Genomic DNA, 20,542 nt, shown 5'->3' with positions numbered 1-20,542 from the left:
GGAAGGCCTCCTCCTCCTCTCCCTCCTCCTCCTCTCCCTCCTCTCCCTCCTCCTCCTCTCCCTCCTCTCTCTCCTCCTCCTCTCCCTCCTCCTCCTCTCCCTCCTCTCTCTCCTCCTCCTCTCCCTCCTCTCTCTCCTCCTCCTCTCCCTCCTCCTCCTCTCCCTCCTCCTCCTCTCCCTCCTCCTCTCCTTCCTCCTCTCCCTCCTCTCCCTCCTCCTCTCCTTCCTCCTCTCCCTCCTCTCTCTCCTCCTCTCCCCCCTCTCTCTCCTTCTCCTCTCCCTCCTCACCAGCCTCTTCCTCTCCCTCCTCTCTCTCCTCCTCCTCTCCCTCCTCTCTCTCCTCCTCCTCTCCCTCCTCACCAGCCTCCTCCTCTCCCTCCTCCTCTCTCTCCTCCTCCTCTCCCTCCTCACCAGCCTCCTCCTCTCCCTCCTCTCTCTCCTCCTCCTCTCCCTCCTCACCAGCCTCCTCCTCTCCCTCCTCCTCTCTCTCCTCCTCCTCTCTCTCCTCCTTGTATCCCTCCTCACCAGCCTCCTCCTCTCCCTCCTCCTCCTCTCCCTCCTCTCTCCTCCTCCTCCCTCCTCACCAGCCTCTCCATCCTATCCCTCCTCCTCTCCCTCCTCCTCCTATCCCTCCTCCTCCTCTCCCTCCTCCTCCTCTCCCTCCTCTCTCCTCACCAGCCTAATATAGCCGATACTGATCAATAAATACCGATCAGTTTTGATCAAAATATGCCGTGATCGGCTCCGATTACAATCCAATCTTTTTATATTCTTCTAGATGTGTTGTCTTTGTCTTTGTGTCCTTGCATGTGTAACGTACATAATGCGGATACATAAGATCCTGATTCATCTGATCAACATTAACATCTGGTTACTTTTGCCTGTTTGTCTGCCACCATCTCTCCAATAGTTCTGTTTCGCTCGTCTGCATACACACACACACACACACACACACACACACACACACACACACACACACACACACACACACACACACACACACACACACACACACACACACACACACACACACACACACACACACACACACACACACACACACACACACACACACGTAGGCGGAGATAAAGGTCAGCGAACTGCACGTTGCTGTGCAGCAGTTCTGTGGTGCTGTGCTTATTCACTGCATGCATCCTATGTTCATTTGAAAAGTGTGTGTGTGTGTGTGTGTGTGTGTGTGTGTGTGTGTGTGTGTGTGTGTGTGTGTGTGTGTGTGTGTGTGTGTGTGTGTGTGTGTGTGTGTGTGTGTGTGTGTGTGTGTGTGTGTGTGTGTGTGTGTGTGTGTGTGCGTGCGTGCGTGCGTGCGTGCGTGCGTGCGTGTTTGCGTCCACAAACGGGTGCGTGGATTAGTTTCTCTAGTTGTGTGTGTCAGTATACAAGGCTGTGTTGATCAGTGTACTAGTGTACATTTCAGTTTGTATGTCAGTGTTTATCCATGCATGTAGCTAAGCCCTTCTCCCAATGTAATACGTATGTGTGTCTGTGTTTGTGTCTGTGTCTGTGTGTGTCTGTGTGCATAAGCGTATGTGTGTTTAATGCACTCTGGTTCAGTGTGGGGGCGTTCCTAATGAGGCATGACTCTGTGCTGCATGAGAGCCACACTGTCGTGCTAAGCAGGGGGAGGAGCGAGGGGGAGAGGGAGGGAGGGGGAGAGAGAGAGAGAGAGAGAGAGAGAGAGAGAGAGAGAGAGAGAGAGAGAGATTGAGATTCAAACACCCCCCTGTGGTCAATTTAGATGTCAGTGCTTGGAAATAAAAACAAAACAAAAAAACAAAAGCAAACTTTTTATTTTGCCGTGTTTGCACAGTGTGTGGCTTTACCCACTGTTGACGAACCCAGCGTAACCTTTCACGTTCCACAGACCTTTATGACACGAAACCGCTGCCATCTGTCTCGTCTCGAGTGCCCAGGAAATCCCAGGAAATGGCTTTTGAACGGCATCTGATTTTCAACTCGCCTGCCGCCCGCCGTGTGCTTCAGTGTGACTTGAATGAATGAATGAATGAATGAAAACTTTATTTAACAGATTGCAGAATGGGTACAATACAGTACGGCTCAATACATACAATTGTTAAGGGGATGCAGACCAGAGAAAGACGTTTGTCTTGTTTCCATCAGGGTCCCCCATTTTCAATTCATATTCACAATAGAGGGTCAGAGAAAATGAAGCTCGGACTCGTCACCGCAGGACACCGTACCCTTCATAGCCGTGGTATAAATAAGACCCCCTCTCCTATAAATACCCTACTACTCTCCGCATTGATGGTCCAGAATTCAGACAGAGTGCACATTGGACCGTGGCTGCCAGTGTTTGCGGGATATCAGCGTCGCAGAGATAACGTCCTGCTCAGCTGGTCCTGTGGAATACTACTGGATTGAGGCGTTGTATTAGGTGGTTCATAAGGCCTACGATGGGGTTTCTTAAACCAAATGGGATGCAGATTTAGGCTCAAACCATGCAGTGTGCAGTACAAATAGCTTATTTTAAGTCCTTTTTTATTATACAGCTTGTTCAACTGCAAAATATCCCGACTTCAGCCCACATGTTTGAATTATTTGATAACCGAATTTGACGGATCCTTGCTGATAATGTGTATGTGTGTGAATATCAGCCGATATATGGATATCAGATGTGGGTTTTTTTTTACTCCCAAATATTGATATCAGCATTGGCCCTCGAGGCTACAGTAATTGAACTATCTCAACTATTGATCCTCCAATAACAACTATCTCTTCCCTCTGACAAGATTGAGAATGACTGAATTTAGGGCTGGGCGATAAAACGATAACAATAATTATTGCGATATATTTTTCCTCAATATAAATATAAAAAAAAAAATATATATATATATATATATTATTTTTTTATTGTGACCTGCAACAGGGCAGCTTTAAAACCAGAGACAGTGGACAGACTTGTCTTTCTTGCCTGCAACTTAAAGTAATGGCTTTGCTTGTCCAAATGACAATACTGACCAAATTGAGATTTATTTTTCTCTTGTCCATTTATTTTGTTTGCTTTCTCATTTTAAATACAGTTTGAAACCGTCTGTACACAGTAGGCTATGTGTGCTAATCAGACTTGAGATTTAATTTATTTAATTTATTAATGCCAGTTATAAAAGTTGTATTGTTATACAGTTCATGTTCATGTTCCACCTCAGATTTGTGGTTTGGCAAGTAGGCCTAGTTTGTCATGTTCTGACAATAAAGAATATTCTGAACCACAATTAACCTTCTGGTTTCTTCAGCTTTCATTCAGCAGCAAAAATAGCCTTTACACTTGACAGAAATAATAATTTCATGTATATCGAGATAATTATCTATCAAGTGATATGAACATTTTTATCGTGATAAAATGTGTGGCCATATCGCCCAGCGCTAGGTGAATTTACTCCAGGTCGCGTGCTGGAAAAGTTTCGGAACCCCTGGCCTAAGGCGTGTTGTTTTCCCCCTGCAATACTGATCATTCATTTACCGCCTGGCAACACTGCAGGACAGAATAGTTGTCCCCTACGCCCCCTAATCTGTGATGTCGACACGCACGCTCTCACTTTCAACACAACAGTAACATGTCTGTATGTGGTTAGTCGAGGACAATACATCCCGTTTTATTGAATAATTCAACACATCCTTTCTGAGAGTGTACAGAGAAACCCATGTGCATCTCCATAGAGAAAGAATTCTAAAATGAAAAAGACAAAACAAATACAAATGCAATTTCTTTTCAAGGGTAGAGGGTTCGTTTTCTGGCTCCGAATGGATTGGATTACTGTTCTAGTTTCAAGTTCAAGTTTGTGTATTAGTGGGCGGCTGGGTGGCACAGCGGACATAGCGCTCGTCACCAACGCAAGAGACACCGGGTTCGACTCCGGCTGTCGGCGTTGCCTCCGGCTTGGGCCGGCCGTCATACTAACTCAATTGACAGAGTTAGCGGGTGGAAGTCGATGGGTGGTAATCTGGACGTTGTGGACAGCGACTCCTACAGGTCGGTTGGGGGACGCCTGCACAGCAGAGACAGGAAATGACGGGGGTAGTGTGAGCCTCCCACACGTTACACCTCGCCGAATGAGAGTCCGCGCTGGCAGGTGAAAAGATGTGACAGGCTGCCTCCACATGTATCGGAGGGGACACGTGATGCAAGGCTTCTATCCTCCCTAAAACCGGCCAGTGGGGGGCATATGCGAGCAACGTTCAAGACAGGGGAGGGGAGAATTGGCATGGCGAAATTGGGATGGGAGAAAAATAGAAAAAGAGGATAAAAAGTGGATAAAAACTTTTTTTTGTGTGTATTAGTTCTCACAATAAAATACATGTACTTTACGGTGAAATGCTTGGTTCTGTATGAGCCCCTGAGAGTGTGCTTCATACAGTAAAAAAGTAAGTAAAAAAGTAAGTAAAAGAGGAATATACAATACAATATACTGTACAATCTAAAGTACAGCCTAAGTACAATCTAGGTACAGTGAGTAAAAATGTGTAAACAGTGAGGTACAAATGCAGACAATGAGGTACAACGCTTTAAGGTAAGGTGCAAATGCAAATGAGGTATGACTGTAGTGCACATCTCTTTAATAAATAGATGAATATAATGTAGTGTTAAAGTGTCTAAAGTGAGTGTTAATAAGGTGAGTGTTTGTTTAAACGTGAGTGTGTGGATGTGTGTGCAATGAGTGTAGATGATGGGTTGTTACATGGAGTCTACGAGGCTCATTTGGACGTGTTAAGATCAGACAAACCTCTGGAGTTCAACAAGTTGGCCTCTTATTGTCATTGGAGTAGCTCCAGGCTGTACATCGGTAGGCTATGACATCAGCAGATTACAGGCTTGGTTCTCAGGCTTCTGGCTTTGAGAGAGAGAGCGTTGCTCGTGTTCATACTTAATGGGGCCATCTTCATAAGAATAACATATTAATTCTTCAATTGAAGGTTACTCCTCTGTTATTATCTTTCAACCTCTTTACAGCCAGAATATACGTCTAAACTCGATGTTGAGATTCCACACACACACACACACACACACACACACACACACACACACACACACACACACACACACACACACACACGCACACACACACACACACACACACACACACACATCCTTAGCAAGGGGCACACCAGGACGTGCTATTTCAATGCTCAACCAACCCTTAGTCACTTACACCCTAAAACTACATAGTGAGTTGAAGATTAATGTACCTAGTCATGCTACTGTATATGGAATCCTGACATTACTGAGCATAATATACTGTATGGATAAATATATAATATTGTCTTAGAAAATCACAGCTTGTTACTCCCTCTAGTGGTTCAGATCTTTTTAGGTTTTTATATAATTGTGTGATGAGCTTTCTGTAAAGAGGGTTTCATTAATAGTATTCTGATGACATGCCATGCATTTGCCGACCAATATGGCACAATGCCATGAAACACAACTCACTGGCCACAGTCACCTGTTACTTGCTTAACATGACCTATTGTTTGCACACTGAGATGTCTGCAATGGGATACAAATACAATGTATGAGAGTTGCCATCTATGCCTCTCTTTGTCTCTAGTCTCTCCCCTAGTCTCTGGTCTCTAGTCTCTGGTCTCTCCTCTAGTATATTTGTCTCTAGTCTCTCCCCTAGTCTCCTCTAGTCTATTTGTCTCTAGTCTCTCCCCTAGTCTCTAGTCTCTCCTCTCTCTCCTAGTATCTAGTCTCCTCTCTCCCCTAGTATCTAGTCTCCTCTAGTCTCTCCCCTAGTCTCTGGTCTCTAGTCTCTCTAGTCTATTTGTCTCTAGTCTCTCCCCTAGTATCTAGTCTCCTCTAGTCTCTCTAGTCTATTTGTCTCTAGTCTCTCCCCTAGTATCTAGTCTCCTCTAGTCTCTCCCCTAGTCTCTGGTCTCTAGTCTCTCTTCTATTTGTCTCTAGTCTCTCCCCTAGTATCTAGTCTCCTCTAGTCTCTCTAGTCTATTTGTCTCTAGTCTCTCCCCTAGTATCTAGTCTCCTCTAGTCTCTCCCCTAGTCTCTGGTCTCTAGTCTCTCCCCTAGGCTCTAGTCTCTTCTCTCTCTCCTAGTCTCTAGTCTATCCCCTAGTATCTAGTCTCTTCTCTCTACCCTAGTCTCTAGTCTCTCCCCTAGTCGCTGGTCACTAGTCTCTCCTCTAGTCTCTCCCCTAGTCGCTGGTCTCTAGTCTCTCCTCTAGTAGCTTTGTCTCTAATAGTATCTCCCCTAGTCTCTGGTCTCTAGTCCCTCCCTTAGTCTCTGGTCTCCAGTCCCTCCCTAGTCTCTGGTCTCTAGCCCAGTTAAGAGAAGACAGCAGGGAAGGAGACTGGGAGAGAAGGAATTCAGTCCTAGCCAGAGCTTTCAGGCAAAGCTTTCACACACACACACACACACACACACACACACACACACACACACACACACACACACACACACACACACACACACACACACACACACACACATACACACAATCTTCCTCTGTCTGTTTCTCTGCCTGACTTCCATAAACAAGTGTTGTCTTTACAATGACCCTGGCCTCTGTGAATGTAGGTCATGCTTGCTTGGGGGGCCCCAAGGTCCATGTGACTGAAGCTAGCTAGTTTAGTGTAAATACCATTCCCTAGCCTGGTCTCCAAGTTTAGCCTAGCTTAGCCGAGCATAGCCTGGCCCAGATGCAAAAAGCTGCCCTGCTTGTGAAGGCCAATGTGAACAACCTTAAGAGGCGTGAGATTTGCTATAGAATACCATTGAGATGAACCCAATGACCTGTAGACCTGCACTTTAAAGACATTAAGGCTAGTCAGCCAACTCCCTTAAGCACGAGGCACACATAAGCTCCATTGTGTTGTCAAAGCAAACCAGGGTGGGGAAGGCTTAAGCCCTTCTAATGCTGTGAAATTCTTCCTATGGATTACGCAGCACTTTTGTTCAACTGTCTGACAATTTGGTCTACACGTCTTTTTAAACCCACCCTACCTCCAAGTGAACATGTCTCGTCAGTTGTTGGGACTACAGTAGATCTACTAGAGGATAAGGTTCAAGCTGTAGCGCCTCAAGCGTCTTGGTTGGGCCTAATTATAGACAAGAGAGTAGCGCGACAAACTACTGAGGTGAGTTATCAGCCACAGTGGCTCAGACGTGGTAGTACTGCATATTACAAGGGGAACTATTTTACTATTTCTTTCACTATTTGGGCACTTTTACACAATTCCTGTGAGTCTATGGAACACCTCTGTAAGTTATTTCTTTTTTTTTAATTGTTTTGTATTTCTAATCAAGTACTCAAAAACAGCATTTTTCTACCTCAAGATCTTAAGCCGTTTTGAGGCTGGGCTCCAACCACTGTGTGGCCTGGTGCCAACTGCCACATCAACTGCCACATTATTATGCAGCTGAGAAATCTCTGACATCACAGATATGCACATTTTCAGATGACTCAGTTCAGTGAGGGTGAATATTGTGAGAGGAGAATTGGAAGAATGCGCCAATATGAGAATTAGAGACATAGAACCTATTAATATAAGTCCACATAGCTAGGAAACAATGCTAAACACTGAAAAAAGGCCATTTATAAGATGGTTCCCCTTTAACAACACAGTTGTGGTGAGAGTGCCATATTCAGAGCTCGGTTGTTATAATGGCGACCTGCAACGGTCCTATCGTGGGACATATTTTGTTGTGTTCTTTACCTTTTATTCTCATATTTTATTATTATATTTGCATAATTTCTATTACCATGCCTGTATACCCCCCCCCCCCCCCCCCACACACACACGCTATGACCCCTGAATTTCCCCACAGGGACTGATAAAGATACATCTGATCTCGTCATCATCTCACACCATTTAGTGCTGATGAACAGTAAGACAACTGTAAGACAACTGTAATACAACAGTAAGACAACAGTAAGACAACAGTAAAGACAACAGTATCACATTGTGTGTCTGTTGTTGTACTGAATGACCGCCTTGTGTGGCTTGCTATTAGCTGTTAATTTGACAACCAAAACACACTTCCAATGACCTCATTGCTTACAACTAGACCAATATACAGTAAGCCTGCAGTAAATGTGGGATTAAATCAGCAGCTCTGAGTTAAGGTGTCCAATTACTACTGTGGACCTTAAGAGCCTTTTTAGTGCAAATGTTTTGGGAATATTATTTAAATGAATTGTGTACAAATTAATTGAGTTTCTTATTTATTCATTTTTACCTTAAACCCTGCACTGCAACCTGACTTGAATTGAAAGCCACAATAGATTTTTTTATTTTTTTTTAACATTGTCACATTTAGGTCGATCTTCTCATACTTATTGCATTCTAACTCTTTCTCTCCCTCCCTTTCTGTCTGTTCTCTCAGTTCGTCATCCAGAACGGGGGAGACGAGCGGCTCGAATGCGGCCGGCCAAGCCAAGCCTGGTGGTCCGACCCACAAGATCTGTCTGGTGTGTTCCGACGAGGCCTCAGGCTGTCACTACGGCGTCGTGACCTGCGGCAGCTGCAAGGTCTTCTTCAAGAGGGCCGTGGAAGGTTGGTCTCACACGTACAAGCTCTCTCTCTCTCTCTCTCTCTCTCTCTCTCTCTCTCTCTCTCTCTCTCTAGGGCTGTCAGTTGTCGATAAGAAAGCCATTCACCTGTAAATTGGCTGAAATGGGACGAATGATTAAAAAAAAAAATTATGATAGAAATGACCCAGTATTTCCACATGGTTACAATTAACTCATTTGTTTTGTGTTTGAGATTGAGAGTACTTTATTGTCACCTTGCATGAGGTCATTTAAATGTGACTTTTCGCATATCTCTCCTACTGTAGTTACACATAAACACAGTCCTCATATCCCTCCTACTGTAGTTACACATAAACACAGTCCTCATATCCCTCTTGCTGTAGTTACACATACACACAGTCCTCATATCCCTCCTACTGTAGTTACACATAAACACAGTCCTCATATCCCTCTTGCTGTAGTTACACATAAACACAGTCCTCATATCCCTCCTAGATATACACACACAGTCCTAATATCCCTTTTTTGCAGTAGTTACACATAAACACAGTATGTCTCCTAGTTACATATACACACAGTCCTCACACCCCTACCAGTTACACATAGTCCTCACACCCCTACCAGTTACATATACACTCAGTCCTCACACCCCTACCAGTTACACATACACACATTATCATATCCCTCCTAGTTACACACAGTCCTCATTATCCCTCCTAGTTACACGCATATACACACATTCTCATATCCCTCCTAGTTACACGCATACACACACACACACACACACACACACACACACACACACACACACACACACACGCACACAGTTCTCATATCCCTCCTACAGTAGGTACACATACACACAGTCCTCATAGCCATCCTAGTTGCATGTAGTCATCATATCCCTAATAGTTACACATAAACACAGTCCTCGTATCCCTAATAGTTACACATAAACACAGTCCTCATATCCCTCCTGCAGTAGTTATATATATATATATATATATATATACACAGCCCTCATATCCCTCCTAGTTACGCATTATACACAGCCCCCCACACATCCTGTATGCATTTCTTCAGAGAGGTCACAGTTAGGGGTTCAGTGTCTTGCTCGAGGATGCTAACTGACAGGAGGAGCCAAGATCGAATCGGGAATCTTTAGATGACCATACATACATCCCCCCTATCTCCTGAGCCACGGCCGCATTCTGTATCAGTGTTATGGGGAGCACCAATAGGGAACAATCATTTGCCATTGGATTGTGCTTTTTGAACTCAGATTAGTATTTATTTCTTATTATTTATCAGCTCAGATGATTTTGGACTTTGCAATGGTTTTATTCTGTAGTATCACAGTTTACAATGCAATCAGTGCTTGGCTGTTGAGTTGTAGATGCCCCCCAAACTCAGTTTCTAGCTGGGAAAACTGCACTGGTTCATAGTTGGATCAGTAGGTCCCTAGTAGAGAGGGACACTTCAGCACAACAGCGTCCCTCTGCTGAATCTTAACCATTTCACTGCCGCACTGCCAAAGCGGTTAACCCTTTCACTGTGACCGTCGGTTGTGTGATAGTAAAGGGTTAACCTTCTGTCGTGTGGCAGTGAAAGGGTTCATCAATAAAAAATATTCTCAAAGCAGCGCTTCTCACATGCTGAGGAATGGTAGCAGTTAGCACACAAAAAAACGAGCTAGCAGAAGGGGTGTGCCATGAATGAAAGCCAGTGTGGCGTGCGAGTAGCCAAGGATACTTTCGGGATCAACATTTGAGAAATTCAATGCATAAATCAAATTATACAGCTGTTTTCATACATTATGCTGCTGTTTATTTTCTTTTAAATTCATTATAAATTGAAATAGAGCCATCTGACAGCCCTACCACACTCTTACAGACTCCAGTCAACACACTTATATTACCCCTGGAAGCAGTCGGCACTCCGATCATATTATTTAGATACTGGTAGACTTTTTTTGGGGCAAAGGTTGACTGTGAATGTTGCACCTTGTATTACTGTCGACAGAAGGATATATGGTACAAAAGTGAACACCATATAGCTTAATTTCTTTCCCATTTGATCTCTCATGTTGATCGATGCCCTATAATATAATGAGCTCATCATCTTGTGGTAAGTGGTGGCCATGAGTACATCAGGCTGTAATCAGATGCACATATTCATGTCCATGTATTCTATATTAGGCAGCCACAGCATTATATGTCTGCGACAGTAGTATCGGTTAGCATCTATTACTGTAGCTCTGGACATTCTGTCCCAAGTCCCAACGACTCTTTTTGAGTTGAATTACACAAGAACAAATGACACATCATCAGTGTAATGTCTTTATTCTGACTTGCCTGTTCTCTCCTTTGAGGTGAGACTACATGTGTCAAGGACAAAGTATGGCTAGTTCTTTTTAATCGTACCCCTCAAAATCTAAAGTTAGTGGCTACAGTAGGTAGGTGAGATGAATTAGTATAAACAACACAACATATTGCTACCAGGCTACTCTTGGCAGACATAGCCCAGTCCCCAGCCCTAGCCGATGCAGGTTTGCCTTGTGTAGAACTTTGCTGAAAGTTCTACACAATCCATTGTTTTGTCTACATTTAGAGTTACATGTAATGCTGAAAAGGCATAATGATAAAATTGATCATTTAGTGTTTGTAATCTCTCTCTCTCCCTCTCTCTCTCTCTCTCTCTGTCTCTCTCTGTTTCTCTCTGTCTCTCTCTCTCTCTCTCTCTCTCTCTCTCTCACACACACATGCTGTCTCTCTGTCTCTCCCTCCTTTTGTATCTATTTACTTCTTCTTTCACTTTTCTCTTTCTCTCTCTCTGTCTCTCTTTCTTTGTGTCTATTTGTCTGTTTCTTTCTTTTCTTTTGTCTATTTGTTTTTCTCACTTTTTATCTTTCTCTCACTCTTTCTCTTCCTCTCACTCTTTCTCTCTCTCTCTCTCTCTCTCCCCCCACACTCCAGGAAGTAGTGTAGATCTGACAGATTCCTGACCAGGAACAGGCCATAATAAGAAGCTTGCCAGGTAGCACTGGACAGCTGACCTCAGATTTGACAAGCTCCTCCACTGTTCTTCAGCAGAGATTTACCTACTTATTAGTGACGCGCAGGTCTGCTTTCTTTGGACCCACACCCACCTGACACATTTTAACAGCCAACGTGAACCCACCGGCTCAGTGTCACCAAGACCAAAACAGTGATAAGCTGCTCCCGGCCAAAGTACCCACATATTGAAATAAAATAGACACTGAAATGGGGCCATGTAGTACTACTTTCTTGATTGGTTATTTTGAAAGGCAACTTCGTAAATCTATAACATGGCGGTGACAGTGATCTCCGTGTCAATTTGAAGAGAGAAAGTGAGAGCAAAATTAAGTTAAAGATAACAAGAGCCAGGCTAGCTAGTGAACTAGTTGTCTCTACTAAAGTTAAAGATAACAAGAGCCAGGCTAGCTAGTGTACTAGTTGTCTCCACTGGCCAGGGTTTAGCCGTCCGGTACACATGTTGTCTTAAGAACCTGGCTCAACCCACGGTTGAGAGAGCCACCTTTCACAACCTGGCCGGTCCTAACTGGGACCATTGCATCATAATGGTTTAGCTTGTGTACCACAGTTGGTGGTGTGTATTTTGAATAGTTGCCTAGTAACCAGATCATTTACAAGAAATCTAATGGAGACACAAACCCAACCCAACCATACCATGTTAGACTATAGCTCCAGCAAGGCTGAACCTAGGCACTGGAGACAAATATGGTTATTTGATTATATTCCTTGATATAGCTAGGCTACCAATACTCTGTCAATCCTACTGTAACTCAAAAAGGCATGTTTTGTATGCCGACAGTGCTCAAAGCTGGCCAGTGTGTTAGCTGCCTGTAGACTAGCTTAGCAAGCTACTTAGCTAACGAGCATGCTAGCATTATATCCAAAGACTCCATGGCAATAACACTAGGCATAACCATATATCCCCTTGCTTTCTAAAGTGTATGTTACTATTAGGGCTGTCCCCGACTAAGGATTTGGATGGTCGACTATGATTGGCCAACATTTGCCGTTAGTCGACTATTGGTTGACAAAAAAAAATATTTTTTATATATTTTTTAATTTAAATTTTTTTTAAATTTGTTATCATTCCATTTGGGCTGTGGGGGGTGCTTAATGTCTGAAGGAGTCGACTGAAGGCTTCTTGTCCTCTGCAAAAGCATGCAATTGGTCCACTGATGGATACATCTTGATATTTGTCTAGTCTAGTGTGTTCATTAGATGGGTGAAATCCTCTTTCAGTGCCTCTGTGCCTGTTTTCGTAGGCCGTTAGCCTCTGGTATGCGTGCCATTAGCGTTAGCCACGCTTCTAGGCCTCTTTTCTTTTGGAAAGAATGATAATTTTTTTTTAAAGATACAAAAAAAGTATAATTATTATTATAATTTTTTTACTAAGAGGTTGGCCAGTCGACTACGGCTCCTTTCGACCGATTAGTCGACTAATCGACTAATAGGGGTCAGCCCTAGTTACTACACATGTTATTACTATGTATGTTATTACCACTATGCCTACTTCTATTATTGACCCTGCTGGTCAACTGCTGGTATCAGGTTGACTCGTGCATCATTAGCCTCATATTTACAGTATATTCTCTCTGGCTCTCACCTTCTCTTTCTCTGTTTCTCTGTGTGTGTGTGTGTGTGTATGTGTGTCTCTCTCTCGATAAGTTCAGCTGACAAAAACTATTATTTCTGCCAAGGGACCGTGTTTGGATTTGTGTAATATTTAAATGTTCCCTCCCCCAAAACAGAAAATATACACGGCTGTCGTTTTAATGGAATCATTTGGATTGAATCGACCTTTCATGAATCCACTGTTTAGCCTGATATGCAACATGTTGTATTTGTACAGTGAGCCTTGTGTTTGCAGAGTATTCAGGCATTGAAAAGCATTCACAAATTTATAACGAAGGTGTTTTGCAGTGTTGGAATATTTTCTCCTGTAGAATAATGCACAGTAACATTGACATATTGAAATAGAGTTATGTATTCAAATGTTCGCTCATCAGTGGGCTCTTACAGTCTCATCAGGTTACTGTACCGATATATCATAAAACTCAGCCCTGAATGTGAATGCAAAAGTAACAGATATTAACCATTGTCATGGTGCATAATGATGAACACTATGAGCTCAGAACAAAGTAAAAACAAAAAATACTTTCCTTTGTACTATATCCTGTCATATAGGCCTATTACTTATCGTATCAAATATGATTGGACTGTACTAGTTTAGTGTAAATTACAGTGTCAAGAGTTTCCAAGTGAAGTGTGAATCAAGTTTAAAATAGGCTACTATCTTGAACACAGCTGCATACCAATAAGAAAGTTATATCTGTTATTTTTGTTTCTCTCTCCCTCTCCATACTCCGGTTCTCTCTATGGTGAAGGATGGAGAGCACGACAAAACACAGATGGTAAATAAATGCACCTTTAATAATAACAATGATAATAATAATAATAATGATGATGATGATGATTATAATAATACTATTGCTTCTGCTTCACTCATGTCCTTATATAACTCTACCACTGACCAATCCACTCAGTCTGAACACACATGCACTTCCTTCCCCCTATGCTCAGCTATTTAATGCATGCAATTTGTGCTGTTTTTTTAAAACTCATCCAATCAATGTAATTTGCCTTTCACAGTGATCGTGTGTCATCTAATCAGTTCTTAAACATTTTCATGTTGTCATCACTTTCCATCACGGGAGGTAGAGTTTTCAAATGTGATTGATGAACCCATGCTCCGCACACCCTCCCCTGCATGATAATAACAACAATAATAATAAGAATAATAACAACAGCCACTCTCTTAACTCTAATGAGGCCTTTTCTTTTTTGCACCTAACCCAAATTCACCTAGAATTTCGTGATTTGCTTGTGCTGGGTTGTTGTTCATTCATTTTATGTGCTGTAGGTGTCTTGTGTGTGTGTTTTTATTACTAATAAGTGTTATCAGGCTGTGTTGTCCAACCAAGCCTGGTCCATTTTCATCACATTCTTTGTATCATAGACAGCAGCTAAGTCTGTCCTTTCAGGATTTCAGAGTTGTCCTGTGTTTATTCCAACCAATGTGAACTGTTGTTTCATTCAGGCCCCGTTTAGACGAGCGTTTTGTGAACAGAAACCGCAAAAGTCATCTTGCGGTTTCACTTTTAATTTTACGTTTAGACGAGCGTTTTGGAGTGGAATTCTCCGTGCAGACGACGCTGTAACGACGGAGACCCGCTGTCACACGATTGGCGCATATGTCACATGACGTGCTGTGAAGACCCGCCCTACTCTGCCTCTGATTCGCAGACTGTGGATGGGGAATGTGATTGCACCAAAGCAGAGTCACTCACAGACAGTGGGTCCACTCACGCCGCGGGACAGATTCTTGTGTATTTAACCCTTTCACTGCCACACGACAGCCGGTTGTGTGATAGTAAAGGGAGTAAAGGGGTAACCTTCTGTCGTGTGGCAGTGAAAGGGTTAAAAGTACTGCCAATGTAGCCTTCAGGTGATCTCCGTTGATATAAGTCAGACATACTTGCTTTGTTTACGTCTCGGCTACTGGCGCATACCTGCTACCTGTGACGTAAGCAGTACGCGCGACCAGAGCCGTGACAAACCTTTCGTCATCGTTTTATCAGATTTATACGTTTTAACAGTTTAGACGAGAGCGCAAAGCTTTTGCGTTTCTAGGAATTCCACCCTGGAAGGTAGTCTCACTTTTTTGCGGTTTCACCCCGTAAAAACGCCGTTTCCGTATAAACGAAAGGCACATCCGAAAAAATATTTTTGCGGATTCACCTGCTAGCGTTTCCGTCTAAACGGGGCCTCAGTCCAGTCCAGTCTAGACACGCATGCTAGGAATATAGGTTGAGACTGGAGTTGGTCCCTGGGTGCCGGACTATGACTGCCCACTGCACCTAACTAGTAGAGATGCACCGATCAGTTCTGATACCGATACCTGAATTTGGATATCTGCCAATACCGATACTAGAGCTATTTTTTCTTGGAATAATAACTATTTAATCATTTATATTATAAATAAAATAAAAAATTTATAATTGTTATTATCATTGTAAGGTTACATGAGGGTGTAATAAACACACAGCACTTCTTTAGTTCTTTCTACAGCAAAAAATATACTAACAATGCATTGCATTTAAATGTATTCCACATTTTTTTATTTAAATGTGAGGTCAAAGTCAAACCGATATCCAATATGTGAATGCCGTCATATCGGAACCCGATAACAATCGTCTCTACTAGCTAGTCCCTAACTGGTGGGTTAAATGCAGAGGACACCGTTCAGGTATATGTAAAAAATTATCAGCATGACATACAATAAAGTATATATGGCCAAGATATTTGGTTGTTATAAGGTAGTAATAGTAATAATAACAAATATGATATACCGTTACAGTTCTGAACAAGCTGAGTCCCAATTAAACAAGTCCCTTTTATATTTAATAAAGTATTTTTTCATCATTTACAATCATTAGTTAACGCACATTAGGAAATGCACAGCAGCCAGACATGTCTCTGTTCTCTCTCTATCTTCATCTATCTGTTCTCTCTCTATCTTCATCTCTCTCTCTCTCTTCATCTCTCTCTCTCTCTCTCTCTCTTCATCTCTCTCTCTCTCTCTCTCTCTCTCTCTCTCTCTCTCTCTCTCCTCATCTCTTTCTCTCTATCTTCATCTCTCTCTCCCTCTATCTTCATCTCTCTGTTCTCTCTCTATCTTCATCTCTCTGTTCTCTCTCTATCTTCATCTCTCTCTCTCTCTCTTTCTCTCTCTCTATATTCATCTCTCTGTTCTCTCTCTATCTTCATTGATTCACTGATCAAACTTGATGTGCAGTGGGCCACATGTAGCTCTCTCTCTCTTTCTCTCTCCTCTCTCTCTCTCTCTCTCACACCCACAATACAAAACAAAGCCGTCTACCAAACACCCACACAACAACACACACACAGTGATCATCCATGATTTAACACTGCTCCTCGTCATCACTGCATAATGTTACCTTCAAAACAAGTACAGCGTGCCTGCATGACAACTGTAATTTTACAGTTAGTAGTGACACTTGTACACTGAGTGCAACTCTCTGAGACTGTCCCTGGCCTGGGTTCTGATGAGAGCTGTACCAATACCAAGGTGGATTAAACAAACTATTTGATAGTATTTCCAATCTTTACTGAGCAAGAATTTTGTGTGAAAGTTCCAATACTACTATAGGCCGGTCGTGTTCAATGATTGAAGCAAATACTTTTTATAATAAAGTTTTACAGTAATATACATATATACACAGTATATTGTATAATACACATATAATACATGTTTAAGACATTTGATGTGACTGTCTTGGGTTAACATCCTCTTTTTCCTATATATATATATTTTTAACACACTCTGAATGGCATTTTGTAGGACCTATATTAAAAAGTTTTATGTTGTGGATTAGAATGACCTTGTAGTATTTGTGGGAAGTTGCTGTATTTGCAAATTTGTGATAACAAATTCCTTGAGGGGCTCCTATTTGGTCAAATTAGTATACTATATTTCTAAAGTTAGTATATTTCTAATATTTCCTAAGATTAGTATCACCATAAAACTTGTCCGTGGTTTTAGTGGAGATTTTGGTGTGATGGACCAGTATGATGCAAGTGTAGAATCTACTGGTCGATCACACCAAAATAATAATGTGAGAATACTATCTTTGTACAGCAGGACCTCAACGACCGTAGCACTGTGCAACCTTTACCAGTGCAACCTGTACAACCTTTACCAGTGCAACCTGTACAACCTTTACCAGTGCAACCTGTACAACCTTTACCAGTGCAACCTGTACAACCTTTACCAGTGCAACCTGTACAACCTTTACCAGTGCAACCTGTACAACCTGTACCAGTGCAACCTGTGCAACCTGTACCAGTGCTAAGTGAAGTGTGTAGTCCTGAATACATCATGCCATTAGCTACTGTCACTGCTGGGAAAGTGATGAATACCTATAAGAGCTATGCAGAAGCTCCAATGCCGGTACTAAAGAAATGATCATTGCTTGATGATAGCTACCCGTTGGCTCTGAAGGACTCATGTGCCACCGGCAGTCGGGAGTCCGCAGCAGTCGCGCAGATGGCCAGAAAATGAGGCGTGAGCAGTGCAGAGCTCATGCCAGTGTTAGCTAACAGTCTATCACCAGCACAGCAGGAACGCTGCCAACCAGAGCAGGCGGGGGATGCCAGGCCCTCATTAGCAGATCAGGGCAGGATTAGAGAGAGAGAGCGAGGATATCAATGGGATTCAGCTGGCACGATTTACGGATGTCAGAGTGTGGTGATTACGCTGTTGTTTGCAATTGCTTCCTCAATCGCTTTCTCATACAGCAGTGATGGCTGCAACTGGCAGCTCCGTGGGCAGTATATGGGCATCGCACCCTCTAGATCCTGGCCCCCAGACTGATCATCAGCCTCTGTGTGCATCCATAGCTGCCAAGGGCTGTATCACTTATAGTTGAGATGTTGGCATGAATCCAACAATGCTATAATTTGGGAGAATTCATATGAATGTGAAACATATTTGGCTAATGCTTTACACCTGCCTTTATTAATTATTCACTTTGCAACTAGTTTAACTAAATGCTTTGGTTCAGGTGATGCACAGTATATTACGCATGCCTGCATATGGTCTTAGCATTTGGTCATTAATATTCTGGTTGTGTCTTTGGATCCAACTGTATTACATTACATTGTGTTTTTGTAGTGTAGATTAGTGCATGATCTACTAATACACAATTAGTGACTACAGATATTATTTGGCCCTGACCACCATCATACTTGTCCACCACTGTTCTGTAACATAATTTAGCCTAGATTGCCATTGGATGTCCCAGGTTTGCCGTGTTTGATAATGCAAATGCTGTGTGTGTTAAGCTTAGGCCCTCCTGTGTCATGGTGTATAAAAGCAAACTAGTGTGAGTTCATAGGCAATATAAGCAAACAAGTTGCACAATATACTCTCAGAATTCTAAGACGGGAACAGTATTATTGAATGCCCTTCAGTTCAAAAAGATGCATCAGACACCGTGGATCCTACTGACCTGTGCTATTTCAAAGATCAGAGCTTACAGTGGTTTCCAGAGCCAAAGGGCATGTTGATGATACGAAACAGAAAAGGGCATTTGGTACAAAACAGAAAAGGGCATTTGATACACTATTCACTTTGTCTTAATACCAATAGTCATAATCCTCTCACTGTATGTACACATAGTAAAGGATAGCTAGCTGGCAGTAAATACTAATTGGAGAGCATAGGCTATAGCATTTGAAGCAAACCGATCTGGATAAGCGTGACACTTTTATAAAGAATACATCCAAAAGAAGATTAAATCATCATTCAATTGTAGACAACCAGGCAGGAATGTGGACCCAAGTGCAGACAGTAGACAGGAGGCAGATGACGAGGAAACCCAGCAATGGTGTATTTAATGATGAAGAAGGCAGTCAGGTACTGGATAAATATAGGGAAATATTACTGGCTTCTAGGGCTGACCTTCGAATTTTTTTTTGGCAATCGAAGCTTCGGGGCCGAGCTTCGATTTTAATTCGAAGCTTCGAATTAAAAAAAATTTTAAATCTTTTTTTTTTATATAATTTTTTTTTTTTTTTTTTTTTTTTTTATCTTATGTTGTGGGACTTGTACAGCACTTTGGTAAACTTTGTTGTTTTTAAATGTGCTCTATAAATAAAGTGGATTGGATTAATGAATTAAGTAGCCCCTTTCGTGACTGTGACACAGCCAACACGGCTGTGTGATTTAATTCAAGGTGGATCGCTGTTGTCGTTTGAACAACTTCAGATTTCATGGGAACTACCAATCCCCCAAATCAAGAATGTTTAAGATGAATGAAGTAAGATTTTGATTATTTGAAATATGGCCTGTGTAGACTAAACTATGCACACACCCAAATGGCCCCATGCACACACACACACACACATCGAAGCTTGTGCCATCGAATGAAGCTTCGAAGTATTTAAGACAGCCCTACTGGCTTCACTGGCACATAACATACAAACAAATAACTAGTATAAGTAGCGTCTAGTAAAGACAGGAACACTGGGGAACACAGGCTGACAAACAGGCACTGACTAACTGGGGGAGACAACATAAGAGAGAGACACTAGGGAGATGGGGGAGACAGGGTTAGTAGAGGACCCCCCCCCCCCCCAGGGACAGCTCCTGATGTCCCACCAGGGCCGACCAGGATGACGTTGGTGGAAGTCAGTGATCAGTGTTGGGTCCAAGCCCCCCAGTCAACCAGGTACTGGAGGCCCCTGCCATGATGGTGAACGTCAGAGCATAAGCGTCAGAGCCCTCGATGACGTGGGGAAGTGGCGGGGAGGTCGGGGATCACGAACCAGGGGGCTGGAGAAATCTGGCCTCACACATGATACATGGAATGGGGGGCGGTCACTCACGAAGGGAGCGGGGGAGCTGGAGGCGGACTGCAGAGCGATTGATGACCTCTGCGATGGGGAACGGGCAGATGAACTTGGAAGCCATCTTCTACTGTATGACTCCATCCTAAGCGGTGGGTTGCGGGTGGAGAGCCACACCTTCTGGCCAGGGAGATAAACGCTCCAGTCTACTGTGAAACACTCCGCCTGTCTCCAGTACCTAGAAGCTATGCAAAGCAGGGTGGAGCGTGCTTTCTTCCAGGTCAGACGATGGCGGCAAACAAACTCCTGCACTGACGGTACAGTGACCTCCCTCTCCTGGTCCGGGAAAATCGGTGACTGGTAACCATGAGCACAATGGAAGGGGGATATCATTCATGGGCATATTCCACCCAGACCAACTGCAGACTTAGGGTGGTGGGGATGGAGGAGACGAGGCAACGCAGGGAGGTCTTGGTTGGCTCGCTCTGACTGACCGTTGGTCTGGGTGTGGAAGCCAGAAGACAGGCTGACAGA

The 20,542-nt window shown here is 43.1% G+C and overlaps 1 protein-coding gene across 1 annotated transcript in view; it reads left to right on the top strand.

The window, feature by feature from the left end:
- The window catches only part of LOC311233399 (glucocorticoid receptor-like), a 139,659-nt gene that overhangs the window by 81,796 nt on the left and 37,321 nt on the right, over window positions 1-20,542 (top strand). Inside the window, exons 3-4 of the mRNA XM_084320373.1 lie at window positions 8,375-8,544; window positions 13,963-13,989. Coding sequence (XP_084176499.1) covers window positions 8,375-8,544; window positions 13,963-13,989 — 197 coding nt within the window. The remainder of the gene's footprint in view (window positions 1-8,374; window positions 8,545-13,962; window positions 13,990-20,542) is intronic.

The sequence above is a fragment of the Notolepis coatsorum genome (genome assembly GCF_963971535.1).
Source record: "Notolepis coatsorum genome assembly, chromosome: 8".
In the NCBI taxonomy this organism is placed as follows: domain Eukaryota; kingdom Metazoa; phylum Chordata; class Actinopteri; order Aulopiformes; family Paralepididae; genus Notolepis; species Notolepis coatsorum.
The sequence above is the reverse complement of the archived record's forward strand: the minus strand, read 5'-3'. Positions and strand labels throughout refer to the sequence as shown.